General features: G+C 40.1%; 1 protein-coding gene across 1 annotated transcript in view; it reads right to left on the bottom strand.

Annotated features, from left to right (window-relative positions):
• Positions 1-16,731, bottom strand: part of NDFIP1 (Nedd4 family interacting protein 1) — a 48,536-nt gene extending 31,805 nt beyond the window's left edge. Inside the window, exon 1 of the mRNA XM_043913089.1 lies at positions 16,480-16,731. Coding sequence (XP_043769024.1) covers positions 16,480-16,542 — 63 coding nt within the window. The 5' untranslated portion in view covers positions 16,543-16,731. The remainder of the gene's footprint in view (positions 1-16,479) is intronic.
• Positions 16,732-18,876: the final 2,145 nt, after the last annotated feature.

Raw genomic sequence — 18,876 nt, 5'->3', positions numbered from 1 at the left:
TCTTACCTTTTCTCCACTTCTTAGTTCCATATGAAAACTCGGTTCTTAGTTCAGAGCTCCAGAACCTATTTGGAGAAGGAATTAAAAGTCCTAGCAAAGATAACTTGAATTGGAGACTAAGCTCCTAGCCTGTTCTCCTTGCCTTTGACAGGACAGTTCATCTTTTGCTTACAGAATAAACACGAATTAGACAAGAGTCATTTTAAGATGGGCTTCCCTGGTGGCTCAGAAAGTAAAGAATCCACCTGCAAAGTGGGAGGATTGAGTTGGATCCCCAGATTGGGAAGATCCCCTGGAGGAGTGCATGGCAACCCACTCCAGTATTCTTGCCTGGAGAATCCCCATGGACAGAGGAGCCTGGTGGGCTATAGCCCATGGGATTGCAAACAGTCGGAGATGACTGAGCAACTAAGCACACATTTTAAAATAATTTATATAAAATCTAGTCCGTGAATGGTAAATACTCTTTTGTGTTTTTAAAATCCTGATGTTGTCTTCTAAGATGTGTTAAGGCTCTAAAATACCATCATGAAGAACTCTTAATCATTCATCATTTAATATATTAATCAAAGCTTTATGAAAAAAACTTTGTCCCAACAGAATATGGATTACAACTGGCATCTATTTAGATTTCAAGAACAATTTTTAAAAAATTATTTGTTCCTATTTATAAACTCACAACAGAACTGAAAGGATTCTGGACGTGGCATACAGAACATTTCTGGTCTCCATTGAAGATTTTATACACACACATATATATAACCAGAACTCTCAAACTTGGAATGTAAACTTGCAGAACCACTTTAGAAAACTGTTTAGCAATATCTACTAAAGATGAATTCATATATACTCTATGACCTACCAATTCTACTCTAGTTATACATCCGAACAGAAACACATGTTCACCAAAAGACATACCAGGGTATTCAAAGAAACACTATTCATAATACTGGAGGCTACTCAAATGCCCATTAACATCAGAATGGGTTACTAAATCATGTTAACTTCACAGCATGGAATATTACAGTCACATGAATGAACAAACTATAACAACATATAATATCACAGGTGAATCTCATAAACCTAATTATGTTGAGCAAGAGAAACCAGACACAAGAGCTTTTACTGTATGACTATACTTTATATAATAAAGATCAAAACCAGGCAAACCTAACCTGCCAGTTGAGTTGTTACCCTGGGTAGGGACACAACTGGAAGAAGAGCACATGATAGGAGCTTTCGGAGTGCTGGTAATGCTGCTGCTTGAACTGGGTACTAGCTGAGGTGCATGTTTAGCTTGTGAAAATTCACTGAGCTAAAATACACACCTATGATTTGTGCATGTTTCTGCAGATAAATCACACTAACAATTCCAGAAGGGTTGAGAAAAGACTAGGAGAGGATTTGTGAAACTGAGTCCCCCTAAAACTGAGTTCCTCTGCTCAGTTTATGATTAATCTCTCTCCTAAACTTTATTTCATTTCTTGTCCTGCTCCTATTCCTCTCAGAATTGAAGGCTATCAAAAAAAGCGGGGGGGGGGGGGGGGGAGGATGGAACAAAGCAGGACCCTGTGGGGCCTTTCTAGATACAAAAGTCCCTCTCTACATCCTGTTTCTTGTTTGTAGAAAGGCTTTAGTCTCCCAGATCTTCCCGAGGTTCCAAAGACCAGACTCAAGCATTTATTGATTAGAATAGTCACAGGACTCCTAGTTCCTCCTGAAGGAATATAGATAACAATCTGATGCATACCTTTGAGCTGTTCTGCAGAAACTAGTAGAGTTTAGTGACTATGAGATTAGAGTTTGTGGTAGCGGATCCCAAATCAGTTGGAACAAGAAGGTTGAGATTTTCCCAAAATATCACTGCTACCTCACCACCAACCAATCAGAAGGAGGTCCAGGATCTAATCACATACATATCCTACCACCCTCCTATCCAACACCTATCTTTAAAAAGTCTTGCCTGAAAGCCATTACGGAATTTGGGTCTTTTGAGCATGAGCTGCCCGGTTCTTGAAACCTGCAAATAAACCTTTATTTTTCTGTAAACACCCGCTGTCAGCCTCACTTTCTGCACCACAGGAATATGCACCCCTGCCTGATTGCCAGTTAACAGTGTAGACTGTGAGCCCTCTGCAGACTGGGACCTTTGCGTGGTTCACTACTGTATTCACCCCAGCACTTAACAGGGAGTGGCATATCGTGGATACTTTATTAGCACATGCTGACTAAATCAGGCACGGAGGTGTAGCTTTAACAGAAACCTACCTAAAGAAATGGCAGCTAATCTTAACGCCATCTCAACTTACTAGTTTGCGTTTATTTAAAAGTATTCATATTACTTTACAATTCACCAAATAAATACAAGGCTAGGGCTTCCCAGGTGGCTCAGTAGTAAAAAACCACCTGCAATGCAGGAGACACAGGTTTGATCCCTGGGTCGGGAAGATCCCCTGGGAGGAGGGCATGGCAACCCACTCCAGTGTTCTTGCCTGGAGAATCCCATGGACAGAGGAGCCTGGCAGGTTATGGTCCACAGGGTCACAAAGAGTCATACATGACTGAAGAGACTTAGCATGCATGCAACAAAAATAAGAAACAAAGGAGAAATAACCTCTCCAACCTTTAGAAAGAAAATATTTAGCATAGTGTATTGGGTACAACTAGGTATTCAATAAGTTTGTGGTACATATGAAGGAAAATTAGTATTTTAATTGATCATACTGTAATTCCTAAAAAGTCCTCCGTTCTAAAAACAACCAATTGGTATATCAAAAAATGAAATAGTCTAAATTAAAAAGAGTATATTCAAATACACAAAACCTGAAAGTGACAGACATGTCCAGAATCCAGACACTCGTGCTAACTGCAGCCTTCCTGGCTCTGCTGGCCCCATGAGCTACCAGAGTTCTCTCAGTTACACTTGCTTATTATCAGATGATGATGCTTACAGTAGAGCACAATGGGGCAGAGATTATAGGCGGGAAAAGTTTGCTGTAACTCAGGCCTTGTCTGGAGTTTCCCTTCTCTTGGAAGAACAATAAGAACCAAGAGGGAGACGAATTAAGCATTTCTTTATCTTTGCTTTTACCTCATCACAGAATGTTCTACTATGCAAGTGTGTAACTGCTTGCATTTTATAATTAACATCACTCAAAGACTTTATCAGGCCATGACTGATGCTTTTGACCTCATTAAGTCAAAAGCTTATCAAAGAAAACATAATCAAAAGAAGTAATCACAATCATAAGGTTCCAGTTAAAAATTGAACACACAGATCTGCCTCACCCCTTCAAAAAAAGTGCAAGTGTTAGTCACTCAGTCATGTCCAACTCTGTGACCCCATGGACTGTAGCTCACCAGGCTCTTCTGTCCATTGGATTCTCCAGGCAGGAATACTGAGGTGGGTTGCCATTTCCTCCTCCAGGGGATCCTCCCGACCCAGGGATCAAACCTGCATCTCCTGCACTGCAGGCAGCTTCTTTACCACTGGAGTCACCAGAAAAGCCCCTCTGTCCCTTCCAAAACCCTCTCAAATGTAAATGTTAGTCATTTTTTAATTTCTTTTTTGCCTCAAATTTAACAAAACTTTACTAACAGGAGAGGAAGCAGCAATAAAATCCTGCAAGTTAGAAGCAGGATAGGTGAGAACATACACAGCAGACCCAAGAAACCTGAATCCTAAACCAGAAAGCAGGAAAGCAACCTCTCTTGCACCGTACCCTCTCAACGCTTGAGAACCGGTGGTAGCAGGTACCAGAGAAATTAAGAGTGAAAATGAGATTTAAAAGCAGAAAGAGAAGATGGAGACCCAGTTAAACACACACAGCTCCCAGAATCCCCATTAAGAGACTGGAGGTTTACTCTCTGGAGAGTGTGAGGCAGTAGAAGTCTGGAATGGAGACACCAGAGATTTGGAGAAAGAATGGAATGTCAGAAAGGAGTGATTAAGTGAGAGACTTAGGTACTAAACCTAGAGATCCCCCAGTCTACCTCTACCAATCAGCTCTTAGAATAGTAGCAGCCAGGCCTAAGCGCTGGGGAAACTGACCAGCCTAGGAAAAGAGACAGAAAACCACTGTCACTCAAAGAAACAATCAAGTTAGATAAAAAGGTAGTAAGGCCTGTCAAGAAGCTCCATCAACCACAGTGAGCTTCCAAATTGCTCTACCAGCTGTGTACTTTTAACCAAGCAGGCAAAGATCACCTACTTCTAACTCAAAGATCATAAAAGACCAAAGCAAGGAGAATAAAGGCAACACAGAGGAAAGAACTATGCAGGAAAGCATAAACTTTAAAAAGAAAAAATTTTCAATAATTTCAGAGAAACAAGAGAAAAAAATTAAAACCATAAAACATGGACAGTGTGCTACTAAAGGAAAGATTCTAACATTTACTGAGCATCTACTATATGCTGAACTCCATTCTCTGTCCTCAGACACTCAGTTATGTCCGACTCTTTGTGATCCCATGGGCTGTGGCCTGGCAGGCTTCTCTGTCCATGGGATTCTCCAGGCAAGAATACTGGAGTGAGCTGCCATTTCCTGCTACTAAAAAAAAGGGGGGGGGGGGGGGAGAAGGCAATTAAAGAGTTTTGAAAATTTTTTAAAATATATTAAAATTTTATCAAAGAGAAAATTGAGACTATCTCATAGAAAGCTGAGAAAAAGGTGAAAAATATGAGATTAAAAAATTTTAAGAATTAGTATAAAAGATTCAAGATCTAAAGAGAGAAGGGGGGGGGGGCGGTAAAAAGCAGAGGAAAAAAAAGGTCAACCAAACACTTTTTAAAATTTCCCAGAACTGAAGGACATCAGCTTTTAGACCAAAAGGGCTCACTGAGTGCCTGGCACGACAGATGTAAAGAGATCTATACCAAGGTACAACACAGTGAAATTTAACAACACTGAGAACAAAAGAAGTTCCTAAAGGCTTCCAGAAAAACAGAAAGTAGGCCACATTTAAAGAATCAGATGTCACAACTGGCTTCAGTCCTCCTAATAGTGGAACCCAGAAGGCAACGGAACAAATGGCTTCAAAATTCTAAAGGAAACTGTTTTCGACCTAGAAGCCTAGAAATCAAGGTAAGGGTGCAGACTAAAAAAGAAAAGTCTTAGATGTTCTAAGTCTCAACAACAACCACAAAAATGTACAACTCATGCATTCTTTCTCAGAAAAGTACTGAGGGTGTATTCTATAGAAATGAGACAATCAAGAAAAAAAAAGTGTGAATCAAGGCAAGGGGCTTCGATTTTAAAAACTGGAAAAGGAAATCTTAGGATGACAACTAAACAGCAGACCCTGAAAGCAGCCTATGGTACAGTTCAAAAAAACAGGAAAGACGGACTTCCCTTGCAATCCAGTAGTTAAGACTCCATGCTTCCACCGCACAGGCCTGGATCTGATCCCCAGTTGGGGAACTAACACCTGCATGCAGCCAAAAACAACCCAAAAAAGAGCCACACATCCCCCACCCAACAATGAAATCCATAAAATACCTGATGTGTTTGAACATATCAAAAAATTGAGATTAAGTGAGAGTCTGAGGATGAGTCATGCTATAAGCAATTTATGATATATACCAAGAAAATGAGGCAAACAAACAAACAAAAAAAACTGTGGTTAACTTTAGGGAAAATAAGGTACTGTTAGGCAAGTAAAACTAATCACAGCATACAATATATCTCAGCTGTGAACATTATTTATTATTTTAAATTACTGTAAATACTGAATATTGATCTAACTACAATACGGATATAACTATACTAGAAAGATATAGAGACAGGAAATGGGAGCATATGCAGTTGTGGTAAAAGAGAGCTAAACCCTTAAATCTCCTAGTGGTCAATTTTTAAAATGCTGAAAACTGAAATCAATAAGTAATATCTTATGTTTTTTACCTTCACAAATAATAACAAAACAGCAAAAGAAAGAGCTAAGAAACAGGCAAAAGTAAGCAGGAGACTGCTGTTTTTGGTAACAAGCCTGTAATATCTGATTCTAACCTATACGTAAGAATAACTGTATGTAAGATATAAAAACTAAATATTTAGGTTAGTGCAAATGTAACTACAGGGCTATATTGTTGCCTGGAAAAACCTATGGACAGGGGAGCCTGGTGGGCCACAGTCCACGGAGTTGCAAAGAATCAGACACAACTGAGCCCACACACACAAATGTAACTGCAGCTTGGGACTGTGAATTTTAACTTACTATAACTAAGTTCTATATAGTTATATGTCACTATAACTATGACAAACCTAGACAGCATATTAAAAACCAGAGACATTACTTTGCCAACAAAGGTCCATCTAGTCAAAGCTATGGTTTTTCCAGTAGTCATGTATGGATGTGAGAGTTGGATTATAAAGAAAACTGAGCACCGAAGAATTGATGCTCTTGGACTGTTGTGTTGGAGAACTCTTGAGAGTCCCTTGGACTGCAAAGAGATCAAACCAATAAATTCTAAAGGAAATCAATCCTGAATATTCATTGGAAGGACTAATGCTGAAGCTGAAACTCCAATACTTTGGCCATCTGATGTGAAGAACTGACTCATTGGAAAAGACCCTGATGCTGGGAAAGACTGAGGGCAGAAGAAGGGGATGACAGAGGATGACATGGTTGGATGGCATCACAGACTCAATGGACATGAGTTTGAGCAAGTTCCAGGAGTTGGTGATGGACAGGGAAGCCTGGCATGCTGCAGTCCATGGGGTCACAAAGAGTTGGACATGACTGAGCGACTGAACTGAACTGATAACTAAGTTCAAACACATCTTTATTAATCAAAATAGGAACCATTATAATCAGCACATTTTTGTCAACGAGCAATAAGTTTGTTTATTCATGTAGCATAAAAATCCATGCTTTGGGATTTGACAAACTCTTGAAAAGCATTTTCTACCTCCTGCTGTTTGTGGAAGCATTTTCTCAGCAAAAAGTTGTCAAGATGCTTGAAGAAGTGGTAGTCAGCTGGCAAGAGGTCAGGTGAATATGGTAGTTGAGGCAAAATTTTGTAGCCCAATTCATTCAACTTTTGGAGCATTGGTTGTGTGACGTACAGTCAGGGGTTGTCATGAAGTAAAACTGGGCCCTTGCTGGGCCCAGCATCTGTTGACCAACGCTGGTTGCAGGCATGCACTTTTTGGTGCATTTCATCAATTTGCTAAGCATAATTCTCAGATGTAATGCTTTTGCTGGGATTCAGAAAGCTGTAATGGATCACACCGGCAGCAGACCACCAAATAGTGACCATGACCTTCTTGGGGTGCAAGTTTGGCTTTGGGAATTGCTTTGAAGCTTCTTCTCAGTCCAACCACTGAGCTGCTTATCACTGGTTGCATAAAATCCCTTTTTGTCACACGTCACAACCTGATAGAGAAATGGTTTGTTGTTGTTGTGTACAATAAGAGAAGACAATGCTTCAAAAGGACGATTTTTTGATTTTCAATCAGCTCATGAGGCACCCACTTATCAAGCTTTTTCACCCTCCCAATTGGCTTCAAAAGTCAAACAACCATAGAATGGTCAACACTGAGTTCTTCGGCAACTTCTTATGTAGTTGAAAGAGGATCAGCTTCAATGATTGCTCTCAGTTGGTCACTGTCAACTTCCAATGGCTGGAAACTATGCTCCTCATCTTCAAGGCTCTCATCCCCTTTGCAAAACTTCTTGAACCACCACTGCACTGCACATTCATTATCAGTTTCTGGGTCAAATATGTTGCTGATGTTGCGAGTTGTCTCCAACACTTTATGACTCATTTTGAACTCATAAGAAAATTGCTCGAATTTGCATTTTATCTAACATCATTTTCCTAGTCTAAAATAGATACAAAACAAACAGCAAGTAATGTCATTAGCAAAAAAAATATAAAGTGCAAAATGTACATTAAAATGATTTATATCACATTTAAGAATGTATTCCAATGTCAAACAGCAAAGTCCAACAATGCAAAATTACAATTACTTTTGTATCAACCTAATAAACAGAAAAAAGATTTAAAATGTGGTTACAAAATGTGTCATGAAAGGGGAATCTGGTATTCACAGGAAACTAACTTAACTGAGGGAGAAGAGAGGAACTCAAACTCCCCTTAGGACAGACTACCTAAACTGAGAGGGGCACTGGGAAGAAGGCAGCATTCCAGGTAAAGGAAGGAGGGATCCTGGCCAGAAAAGGTGACAGGTGATTTTTCTAGCAAGTGAACAAGTTCCCCAGGGAAACAACAAATCGTGAGAGTCCATCTCCAGCCCCTTCTCCCAAGTCCTGGTGTCCCCACCTACCTCTTACCCGTCCTTCAAGGCCAAGCTCAAGCTCCATCTTCTCAGAAGCTTCCTGCAAATCTCTGGAAGAGATGATCTCTTCCATCTCAAAATGATGCCATTTATCCACTATCTTATTCTCTTAATTAATATAATTAATATTACATACCATAATACATTCTCAGGGATTGAACTCATTCAATAGGTATTTAATGAATACTTACTATATGCAAAAAAAAAAAAAAACTGTGCTGGTTACTAAGAGTAAGGGAAGAATGAAAAGGAAGGAAAGAGAACAAAAAAAGCAACAGTCTTCAAGTGCAATGAACACAGACCGTGGTTTCTAACATCATTCTCCAATAAAAGGAACCAGAGTTCTTTGGAGAAACAGCTGAATCCAGGATGGCTCAGAAACTATACATGGTGAGCCTGGTGTCAAAAAGTTAAGAAGTGCTTTAAAACCCACAAAGATGGAGCTCTGTCTAAGGGATACAAGTACCAACTGAAGGAGATCCCAATGGCAAAAGCTAGAACAACCTAACAAAATAGTGCTGGCTTATAACTCAAAGAATAAAATTAATGAGCCCATACCAGTATCAATGAATAAATAATGAAGAGACAAATGTCCCATGCAGAAAAATTCCAAATAACTTAATGTAGACACATTACCTTCAATGAGGTGGTAGAACTTAACTCCCTAATCCTTAAGTATAAGCTGTACATAGTGAACACAGTGACTTCCTTCCAAAAAGCACCGTACAAAAGGGTGGGGGAAGGTGGAGTCATTTTATGTAGAGAGATTTGACAAACACTACTTCAGCCAGGTGATCAAGGTCAACATCAACCATGTTAAGTTGTTGACAGTAGTTGACATACTGTTGACAGTATGCATTCTTGATATGATGTGATGAAAACAGCACTTCACCTCCGTGTGGCTTCCTCCCCAAATCTAATCATGAGAAAAGCATCTAACAAATCCCAAAGAAAGGACATCCTACAAATAATTAATACTCCTTAAAAATGTCAAGGTCATCAAAAACAAGGAAAACTTGAGAAACTGTCACAACCAAGAGAAGACTACGGAGATATGATGACCTAATGTAATGTGGAATCTGTATAGACTCCTGAAACAGAAAAAAAAGACATAGATAAAAACTGAAAATTTTAATAAAGTATGGATTTCAGTTAATAATAACATATCAATATTAACTTAATTGTTTAATTAAATATTAATTAAGTGTTCATTAATTATCAACAAATGTATCATACTAATACACGACATTAGTGGCAAAACTAGGTCTGGTGTATACAGAAACTATACTACCGTCAATGTTTTTGAAAATCTAAAAATGTTACAAAAAGCTTATTTTTAAAAAATATTTTTAACATTTTTTTTTAAGGAAAGGAAAAAAGCCTGAAGAACACACACCAAACTTGCAAAGCAGTCACGCCTCTAGGGAAAAGAATGGGAGGAAGTCAAGCTTTCCTTTACAAGTTACTATTTGACTCTAGAATATGAAGAATGTATCTGTGTGCCACTCTGTAACAAGAAATGTTCAACGTTATTGCCACATTTAAGTACTGAATGACAAAACGAAATTGTTATTAAACAGAAACCACTCCTTAAACCTTTGTATTTTATTTATTTGGCTGCATCAGGTCTTAGTTGCAGGAAGAGGGATCCTCACTGCATCACAGGAGATATTTCGTTGCAGCGTAAGGGCTTTAGCTGTAGCCTGCAGTCTCAGTAGTTTCGGTGCACGGGCTAAGTTACTCTACGGCATGTAGGGTCTCAGTTCCCCAACCAGGGATCCAACCCGTGTCCCCTGCATTGAAAGGCAGATTCTCAACCACTGGACCACCAGGGAGGTCCCATCAACCTTTATGTTTCCATTCATAAACTATCCAATCTCCAGAAAGACCTCCAAATCACATTCAAGCCACTGATTACCAACTGATAAGATTGCAATACACAAATTTAAAAGAAAAACTGTCAAAGATTATACTAAACTGCTAGGGGAGAAATATATAATACAGTAAGAAAATATTTCACTAGAAATGTTCTTAAATTTGATCAATACTGAGAGATGGTATATAAAATTTTAAGTTGTGGTATTCAGAAAAAAAAAAATGAGTGAGCTGTAGCTTCTCTGGTGGCTCAGTGGTAAAGAATCTGCCTGACAAAAAATGAGTGAGTCTAATTGTAACAGCAAGATGTGCAAAGGGATATCTGTTAACACTCAGTTGATGAAGGCAACAACATACATTACACATCTATCGACACAGCCATGAGAAGCAATGAATCACAACTGGAGTGTGTAAAATTCAACAGATTCAATAAAGGATATTCACCAACTGCCTGGTATATTGGCAAAAGTAACTTGAGAATAAGGATGAGATCACCAAGTTGATTCTTTGCATTAATCTCTAACTAAAGTGTTAAAAGTTGCTTTATCTAAATGAGCATTATCCATTACTACAAGAATATGGTTCCACTAAACAGTAATACTGTTCAAAGATAACATAAGAATAAATTATTAAGAAATCAGAGTGATCATTTTAAAGCCCAAGAACAAGTAAATCAGAGAATGTCATTTGAATTTCTCTAAGTCTTTCTTCTTTTAGTTAGCAAAATACAATATTACTCTCATGGTAGGATTATTTTATAATTTAATTTAATATAGAGTAATATAACATTGGTGATGTTCAGGATAAAGTAATTTGAAGTTATATGTAGGGAAACCAATGGGTGGCATCAGTTTAGACAATGCCAGAATTTCCTAGAGGACTTCACTGAGAGTCAGATACAATGGATAGTTGAAGATCTGCAGCTCCTGGTCACTCACAAATCCTGGTTCTGCATTCATAACAAATTATACAAAAGTGCTCTCATGATGTATTTCCTTGTGATAATATCTGCTTAAAATATCATACCATTGCCTTTTAGAGTTACAGACAGGAATATTTATGGATGAAATGATGTGATTTCTAGAATTTGTTACAAAATAGACAGTATAAGTGGAAAAAGTTAACTATTTGTTGATCGTTAAAGCTGAGTAACGGGTGCATAAGTTTTATTACACTAAATTTTTGTATATGCTTGAAACTTTTCAAAGTAAAAAGTTGAAAATATAAATAAATACTAACAAATTACTCCTAGAAGCAACCCAAGGGCTCATCAGCAACTGGATTAAGAAGATGTGAGATACAAACACACCCCCCCCACACCTTCTTAATATATACACACAATGGAATATTATTCCACACAAAAAAGAATGAAATACTGCCATCTGCAGCAAGTAGGTGAACCTAGACAATAATATGCTTAGTGAAGTAAGTCAGATAAAGACAAATACTGTATGTCACTTACATGTGGAATCTGAAAAATAATACAAATGAACGTATATGGAAAACAGACTCACAGATACAGAAAACAAACCTGCAGTTACCAAAAGGGAAAGTGAAGGAAGGAAGCACAAACTAGGGGTGTAAGATTATCAGATACAAACTAGTATATGTAAAATAAATAAGCAACAAGAATATACATATACAGGGAATTATACTCATTATCTTGTAATAATCTATAATGGACTATAACCTGAGAAAATACCAAACCACTATGCTATACACCTTAAACTAACACAGTATTGTAAACCAATTAAAATTTTAAAAAAGAAAGCAATTACACCTACAACTCAACAACAAAAAGCAAACAATTCAAAAATTTGAACGTCTGAATTTGCCCAATTCAAAAATTGGCAAAGGATTTGAATACACATCTCTCCAATATGTACAAAAGGCCAACAAGCACATAAAAGATGCTCAGTTTCACTAATTATCAGGGAAATGCAAACCAAAACCATTATGAGATGCCACTTCACACCCAGGCTTTATCAAAAACAAAAACAAAACACAAATAGAAAGCATACGTGTTGATGAGGATGTGACAAAACTGGAATGCTTATGCACTGCTGGTGGGAATATAAAACAGTGCACTGCTATGGAATACAGTATGGCAGTTTATCAAATAATTAAAACTAGCAATACCATAGTGAAAGTGAAAGTCACTCAGTCAAGTCCGGCTCTTTGGACCCCATACAGTCCATGGAATTCTCTGGGCCAGAATACTGAAGAGGGTAGCCTTTCCCTTCTTCAGGGGATCTTTCCAAACCAGGGATCAAACCCAGGTCTCCCGCGTTGCAGGCGAGTTCTTTACCATCTAAGCAACCATGGAAGTCCAAGTAAAGTGGAGTGGGTAACCTATCCCTTCTCGAGGGGATCTTCCTGAACCAGGGAACAAACTGGGGTCTCCTGCATTGCAGGCAGATTCTTGACCAGCTGAGCTACCAGGTAAGCAATACCATATAAACCAACAATTCCACTTCTGCGTATATACCTAAAAGAATTCAAAGCTTGGACTCTTTTGAAACTTATTTACCCATTATTCACAGCAGTATTATTCACAATGGCTAAAATGTATTGACAGATAAAACAAAATACAGTATACACATACAATGGATGTTATTTAGCTTTAAAATGGAATGAAATTCTGACACATGACACAATGTGGATGGACCATGAGGAAATTATGCTAAGTGAAATAAGCCAATCACAAAAGGATAAATACTGTATTACTCCACCTATATGAGGTACTCAGAGTAATCAAATTCACCGATGGAAAGCAGAATGGTGGCTGTCAGGGGCTTGGGGAGGGGGAAATAAGACAGTTACTGTCTAAGGGGTAAGGATTTTCTGGAAATGGAGGGTGGTGAAATGAAGGCTGCCCAACAACGTGAATATACTAAACAAAATAAAAATTAAAAAAAGAGCCACAGGGGAAGCATTCACTCCTTCCTCTAGAATCATGACGTCATCTAACACTTGAACATGCCAAATGTTTGGCCTGCGAGAGATGAAATTCTTTCCCTCATTTATCAAAACCTTCCTTCACAATCCTGAAAGAACTTACCCAAAGCTGATCTACAACGCCAGCAGACTACAATACAAACTTATTAGTGATGCCACAAGCAACTCACTTCTTTAGCAGGCAGGGAGTCATCTAAAACAAACATTCTGCAGCCTGTTTTTAAGCAGATACAGCAGAGTCATCATTGCCTACTTTCACTGGTTTTAAATCCAAATATCTCAAAACATTTCAGGAAGTATTTGGGAAAATGCACGATATAGCCCATGATCTATTACAGTGAGGCAAAGGTAGCTTGGAATGGATGAATAGGGTAAATGGCCTGAGAGAGAGCAGCACACAAGTTTCTCAACACTGGGCCTACCTAGAGCTTTCTGAAACAGTGCTTCAGAATGGATGGAGACACAAGCTCATGTTTTAAAACACAAAGAGAAAAAAATAAAGCCACAGGAAATTTATGAGCCCAGACTATCTGTATAATCTGGGGTGATGCTAAATTCAAATTAGGGACATATTGCTCTACCAATCAAAAGACCATAAAGGCAAAACCATTGCTTGCAGTTATGAATGAATCATAGTTTTCTCCTACATTTACTTCATTAGAAGACCAGCTCAATTTGACTAACCATATCAAATAGAAGTCAGAGGTCCCTTTGTGACAACCAAAAAGTACCATGCTTCTATCAGGTTGCCTAGACAATTCAACAACATTCCATAATTCGAAAGCCTTTTAAATACGTATATTCTCTGACCAAGCATTTCCACCCACTACAAATTTATACTAAGGAAATAGTTGAAAATGTATGTAAAAGAAACTTTAGTGACTGAAAAAAACTATAAACACCCTTAGAGACCAACAACAGGCAACTGATTAAATTACAGTCTAGCCATACAATTGCATGCTATGCAGATGTTAAAATATGAACCCATCTCATTATACAGCTATAGTGTCTGCCTTTCTACATATATGTGCTCAATACACACACATGCAAACTTGAGAAGGCAAATGTGTTTCAGAACATGTGGGTATGTAAACATTCATGTACACATATGCACAAAGTGTGTAAAAGTATCATCAGGGGCCCATAAAACTTCATGTATGTACAAAGATGTGCCTAAGTACATATGTGTGGGTGCATAAGACAATACAAATGTTTATGTATCTGCTAATGTATATGCTTATATTTGGGCCATAAGCCTGTGTTTAAGTAGTTGAGTATTTACCCTTGTAATCACTACTTAGAAGCTGTGACCTTGAGCAAGTTATCGAGCCTCTAGAGTCTTGACTTCATCATTTAACGTCATCTATACAACATCAAATGCTGTCTCAAAGGGGTTCTGTGAGGATTAAGTGAAATAATGGATGTAAAGTACTTAGTACCATGACTGGCACAGAGTAAATGCTTAATCAATATTAACTTTCCTTATCTGGACACATACACTGATCTACTCTTGTATGTATTTACACAGCTGTAATTACACAAAGATACACAAAATATTAACTTTGGTTATCAATAGGTGATAGGTTTTCGGTGTGGGGTTTTGGTTTTGTTTTGGGTTTTGTTTTTGTTTTTTTTGGCTTTCGTATTTTGCAAATTTTCTAAGAATGTCAGTTCCTTTTTTCATTATTCTTTTGAACATTTCTTCAAAACACTGATTTTTTTAAAAGTAAAAAAGATGGCCTGTCCTTAACATACCTCAATTTTGCATATTTAAAGCTATTAACCACTACACCAAGAAATACGTAATTTGAATACTTCACCTTTTTTTTTTTGTTTCTAGCAGTATGTCAACATTACCTAATAGCTCAAGAAGATGGCAGTACAAAGAAAAGCCTCAGCTTTTTGCTTGTTTGCTTTATCCTAGGCAAGATGAAAGAATGAACTAGATCACAATATGGGATACATGTGATCTGTGAACACCTCGGTGACAGTTAAGTGATACCTGTCATTCGTATTTTACTAAAGCAGAGACGAACCCAGGGCCTTGCCCAAGGTCATACAAAAAAGCACGTAGCCCAGGCTGTGAGAGAACTAAGGACTAGACTGCACTGCCACAATTTGAGCGTGCTTATGAAACCAAAAAGCTAAATTCTTAAAATTAGTCATATGAGGAGTCAGGCTGTAGGAGGGAGGAAATTACAACACAGAGCTGATGATAGCAAAAAAACCCAGCAACTGGCCCCACCAGGATTAATCTACATGTTTTAATCATATTGGTTTTCCTCACTTATAAAATATAAAACTGTAGATCATCTATGATAGGACATTTAATTTCATAAAAGCACAATCCATTTATATGCAAATTAAACTGAAAGCATCTGAAAAAAAATGCACGCAGATACCTGCGGTTCCAGTCAACATCAGTTAGCCACCTGGATCAGTTCCCACAATTACGATGTGTTAAATACCTCTAAAAACCCTGCAAAATGTCTCCCTCGAATTTCCGAGGGAAATCAGGCTACAGACAGGCGAGTAAAACAAGCAGCTTTTTTCCCTAGGGCTTCAATTAAGAAATGATACCCGAGATAATAATCCACCCATCCCCTATACATTTTCTCCCCAGCTATGCTATTCAATTTCTTTAAACGTCACTTCCAAGCTTGGAAAACACACAGCCGGGCACACGCCCTGCAGCCTGCAACGTTACGTAGTTCGACATTTTAGGGGCATCACTAGTTAAACATCGCGTTTTCCAAATCTACTGCGAACTGGGACTTGTCCCTCGTATCATTTTGACTTCTGTCTTTAAACGCAAGCGAGAGGAATGGGTTTTGACGAGCAGACTAGGCTCTGAAACCCTGAGTAATCGCATCTCACTGCGGAGAGCTGTCGGCAGCAGGGATTTTAATCTTCTCTCCACCTAATTTCCTTTACATTTCACGTTTTTGGTTTGGTGTCCCACCCCCCCACCCCCCTTTTCCAGTGACATCAAATTCAAGGTGGAAAAAGGCAAACTGAATGCCCTCAGGTCAAAGCCTCCGGAGGGTCTCGGGTTCTGACCCGGCGACCTGCCCGCCGTGGGAAATGCGGGAAACACTGCAGGGCGGAGGTTTTTCCACCGTCCAACTCCCGCCCCGCGTCGCGGAGGGACGGTCCCGGCCCGCGGCCGCCTCGAATCCGAGCCCGGGGCCCGCCCGGCCGGCCCAGGCCCAGCAAGGCCTGGCAAGCCGCGGCGTCGAGTTGGCTACAGGCGGGGCCGGAGAGGAGGCCTGAAGCGGCCAGCGGGCAGGGCCGGGCCGGGGTCGGGGCGGGGGCGGGGGTGGGGGGGCACTTGGGCGCTGCTCACCTGCTGGTACCGGTTGCCGCAGGCTGGCTCCACTGCCGCCAGAGCCGCCAACGCCAACGCCATGGCGCAGCCGGCTGCAGGGAAGGAGGGCGAGCGAGCGAGCTGAAGGGGCGCGGGCCCTGCGGCCTGGGGGCGTCGGGAGGCCGACTGGGACGCGCCTCGGGTGGGTCTCGGTGGCCGCCGCCGCTACCAGGCCAGCCGCTCTCCTCGGGTAGTGAGCACCGCCGCCGCCGCCGCCGAGGCTCAGACGCGGCCCCTGGGGAGGAGGCGGGGACAACGACGACGACGCTGCGCCGCCGCCCCGCCCCCGACTCGCGCAGCCCGGCCCGTAAGGCCCGGCCTCGCCCGGCGGTGCAGCAGCCCGCCGTGGGCTCCGCCCGTCGTTCCGCGCCCCGAGGCTGAGGCGTCGGAGTCGGTTTCTTCCGAAACAGGTTGCAGGTCACCGCAGAGAGGGCGACGCTGGTGATGGGTGCCTGGTTCTAAGCACCAAGCTTTCTCTGCGTGCTACTTTGAATCCTCCTCACACACCCCAGACTGAGGCCATAGCCCCATTTTAGAGGTCGTTGGTGCCCAGGGAGATTGACAGGCTCCCACAGCAGCCATCTGACCCCTAGTATCTATCTGGCTGCAGTATCTCAGTTCTTATCCACTTCCTTCTTGTCTGCCATCCTCCGTAGACTAGGGGTCAGTTCACTAAAGGGCAGAGGCTAAATCCGGTTCAGTGACTGTGGAAAGCATGTGAAATTCACCTTTCTGTGTCCATAAATTGTTTTATTTGTAACACAGCCGCTCCCGTTTGTTTACTATGGCCTGCAAATCCTAAATTACTTGCTATCTGGCCGTTTAGAGAAAAAGTTTGCTGATCCTAAATCCTGGAAAACTTCTTGACCCCTGGGTGATAATAATAGCATCCCCTATTTTTATGTAGTCCTTTAGTGTTTTAACAGCCTCTGTGGATATAGACACGATGTTTTCTGAACCAAAGCTCTCTGAAGAGGTGTCGTGAAAGGCAAAACTTTAAAGATGTAGACTTATGAAGAGCTTTCCAGGGAAGAGGAACATATATGCAAAGATGGTGAGGAAAGTAAGAGGTTGCCTGTGGAAGAATGGAAAGGAGGCAGGGGAAGGGCCATATAGGAGATACAATTATTGATGTGTCACAGATGGGGGGAGTTATGCTTGAAGACATTAGATATTTTACTTAAGAACACAGCTGGTAAAGGGTAAAGTTGGGTTATAAACTCATCAAGCTAGTTTTCTTAACCATTATCATACAATCAAATTATAAACTTTGTAAAGATGACACTATTTATCTTTGAAATATTTTGAATATTTTTTAATATTTTGAATATTTGAAATATTTTATCTATGAAATATCTCCCATAGCATCTAGCACAGTATAGTTATTGATCCTGGAGCAGGCATTTAAGGTCTGCTGTTTCTATCATACCCAGCCATCTGGAACTGCTTCTACCCACATGGCCAACACAGAAAAATACTTGATCTCTGAAGCTTGTTGTTATTCCTATTTCTTCTTGATTGCCTTTCCAAGTTGGCAGTCTAGAGTTGGCACTACTATCATTATTGTTTTATTTTCTAATATTCAAATTTAGGTAACTACATGTTTTAAACCACAACTGTGTGTTTTGAGCCTACCCTGAGGTCTCTGTATGTAGGAGCCAGTCATAATCAACAGATACAGAATCAAAAATTCTGTATATTTCTCTTCCTCACTTCCAATTCTGTGTGTGTGTGTGTGTGTATGCGCGCACGTGTGTGTTATTTGTGTGCTCAGTCGTGTCTGACTCTTGCTACTCCCATGGACTGCAGCCCACCAGGCTCCTCTGTCCATGGGATTTCCCAGGCCAACAATACTGGAGTGGGTTGCCATTCCCTTCTCCAGGGGATATTCCCAACCCAGGGATTGAACCTGCGTCTCTTGTGCCTCTTGCCAGTATCCAAACTACAAGAAGTCAGTTCCTATTTCCAAGCACTGGTCTCACAAATTTTCACTGTGGGAGAGTGAACAAATCCAGCAAAATGCCAATCTGAGTGTTTCCAAGTGGTCTGCTCCTTAGTCTGTCCCACAAATGTTCATTTTTATCTGGAAAAACAACTTTCAAATGTAATGATGTATACAGTGAATCAATCCAAACATAATCCTACCTTGTGGTCTTATATAAGGGGGAAAAAAAAGTCTAATTTGAAATTTTAAAAAATCTCATCAATGGAAAGTAGAAATCCAGACTTCTTTGCCCAGATTTTCTAAATTTACATTTAAGAAGGAATAAAAAAAGAAGATGTCTGTGCTAAAACATATGGCTATTGGAGCAACAGCTGCCATCTTCATGCGTGTCTGCAGCACTTTTGTGGCTTTTGTGGAAAAGAAGTTGCTGT

This window comes from Cervus elaphus, chromosome 9 (genome assembly GCF_910594005.1).
Source record: "Cervus elaphus chromosome 9, mCerEla1.1, whole genome shotgun sequence".
In the NCBI taxonomy this organism is placed as follows: domain Eukaryota; kingdom Metazoa; phylum Chordata; class Mammalia; order Artiodactyla; family Cervidae; genus Cervus; species Cervus elaphus.
The sequence above is the reverse complement of the archived record's forward strand: the minus strand, read 5'-3'. Positions and strand labels throughout refer to the sequence as shown.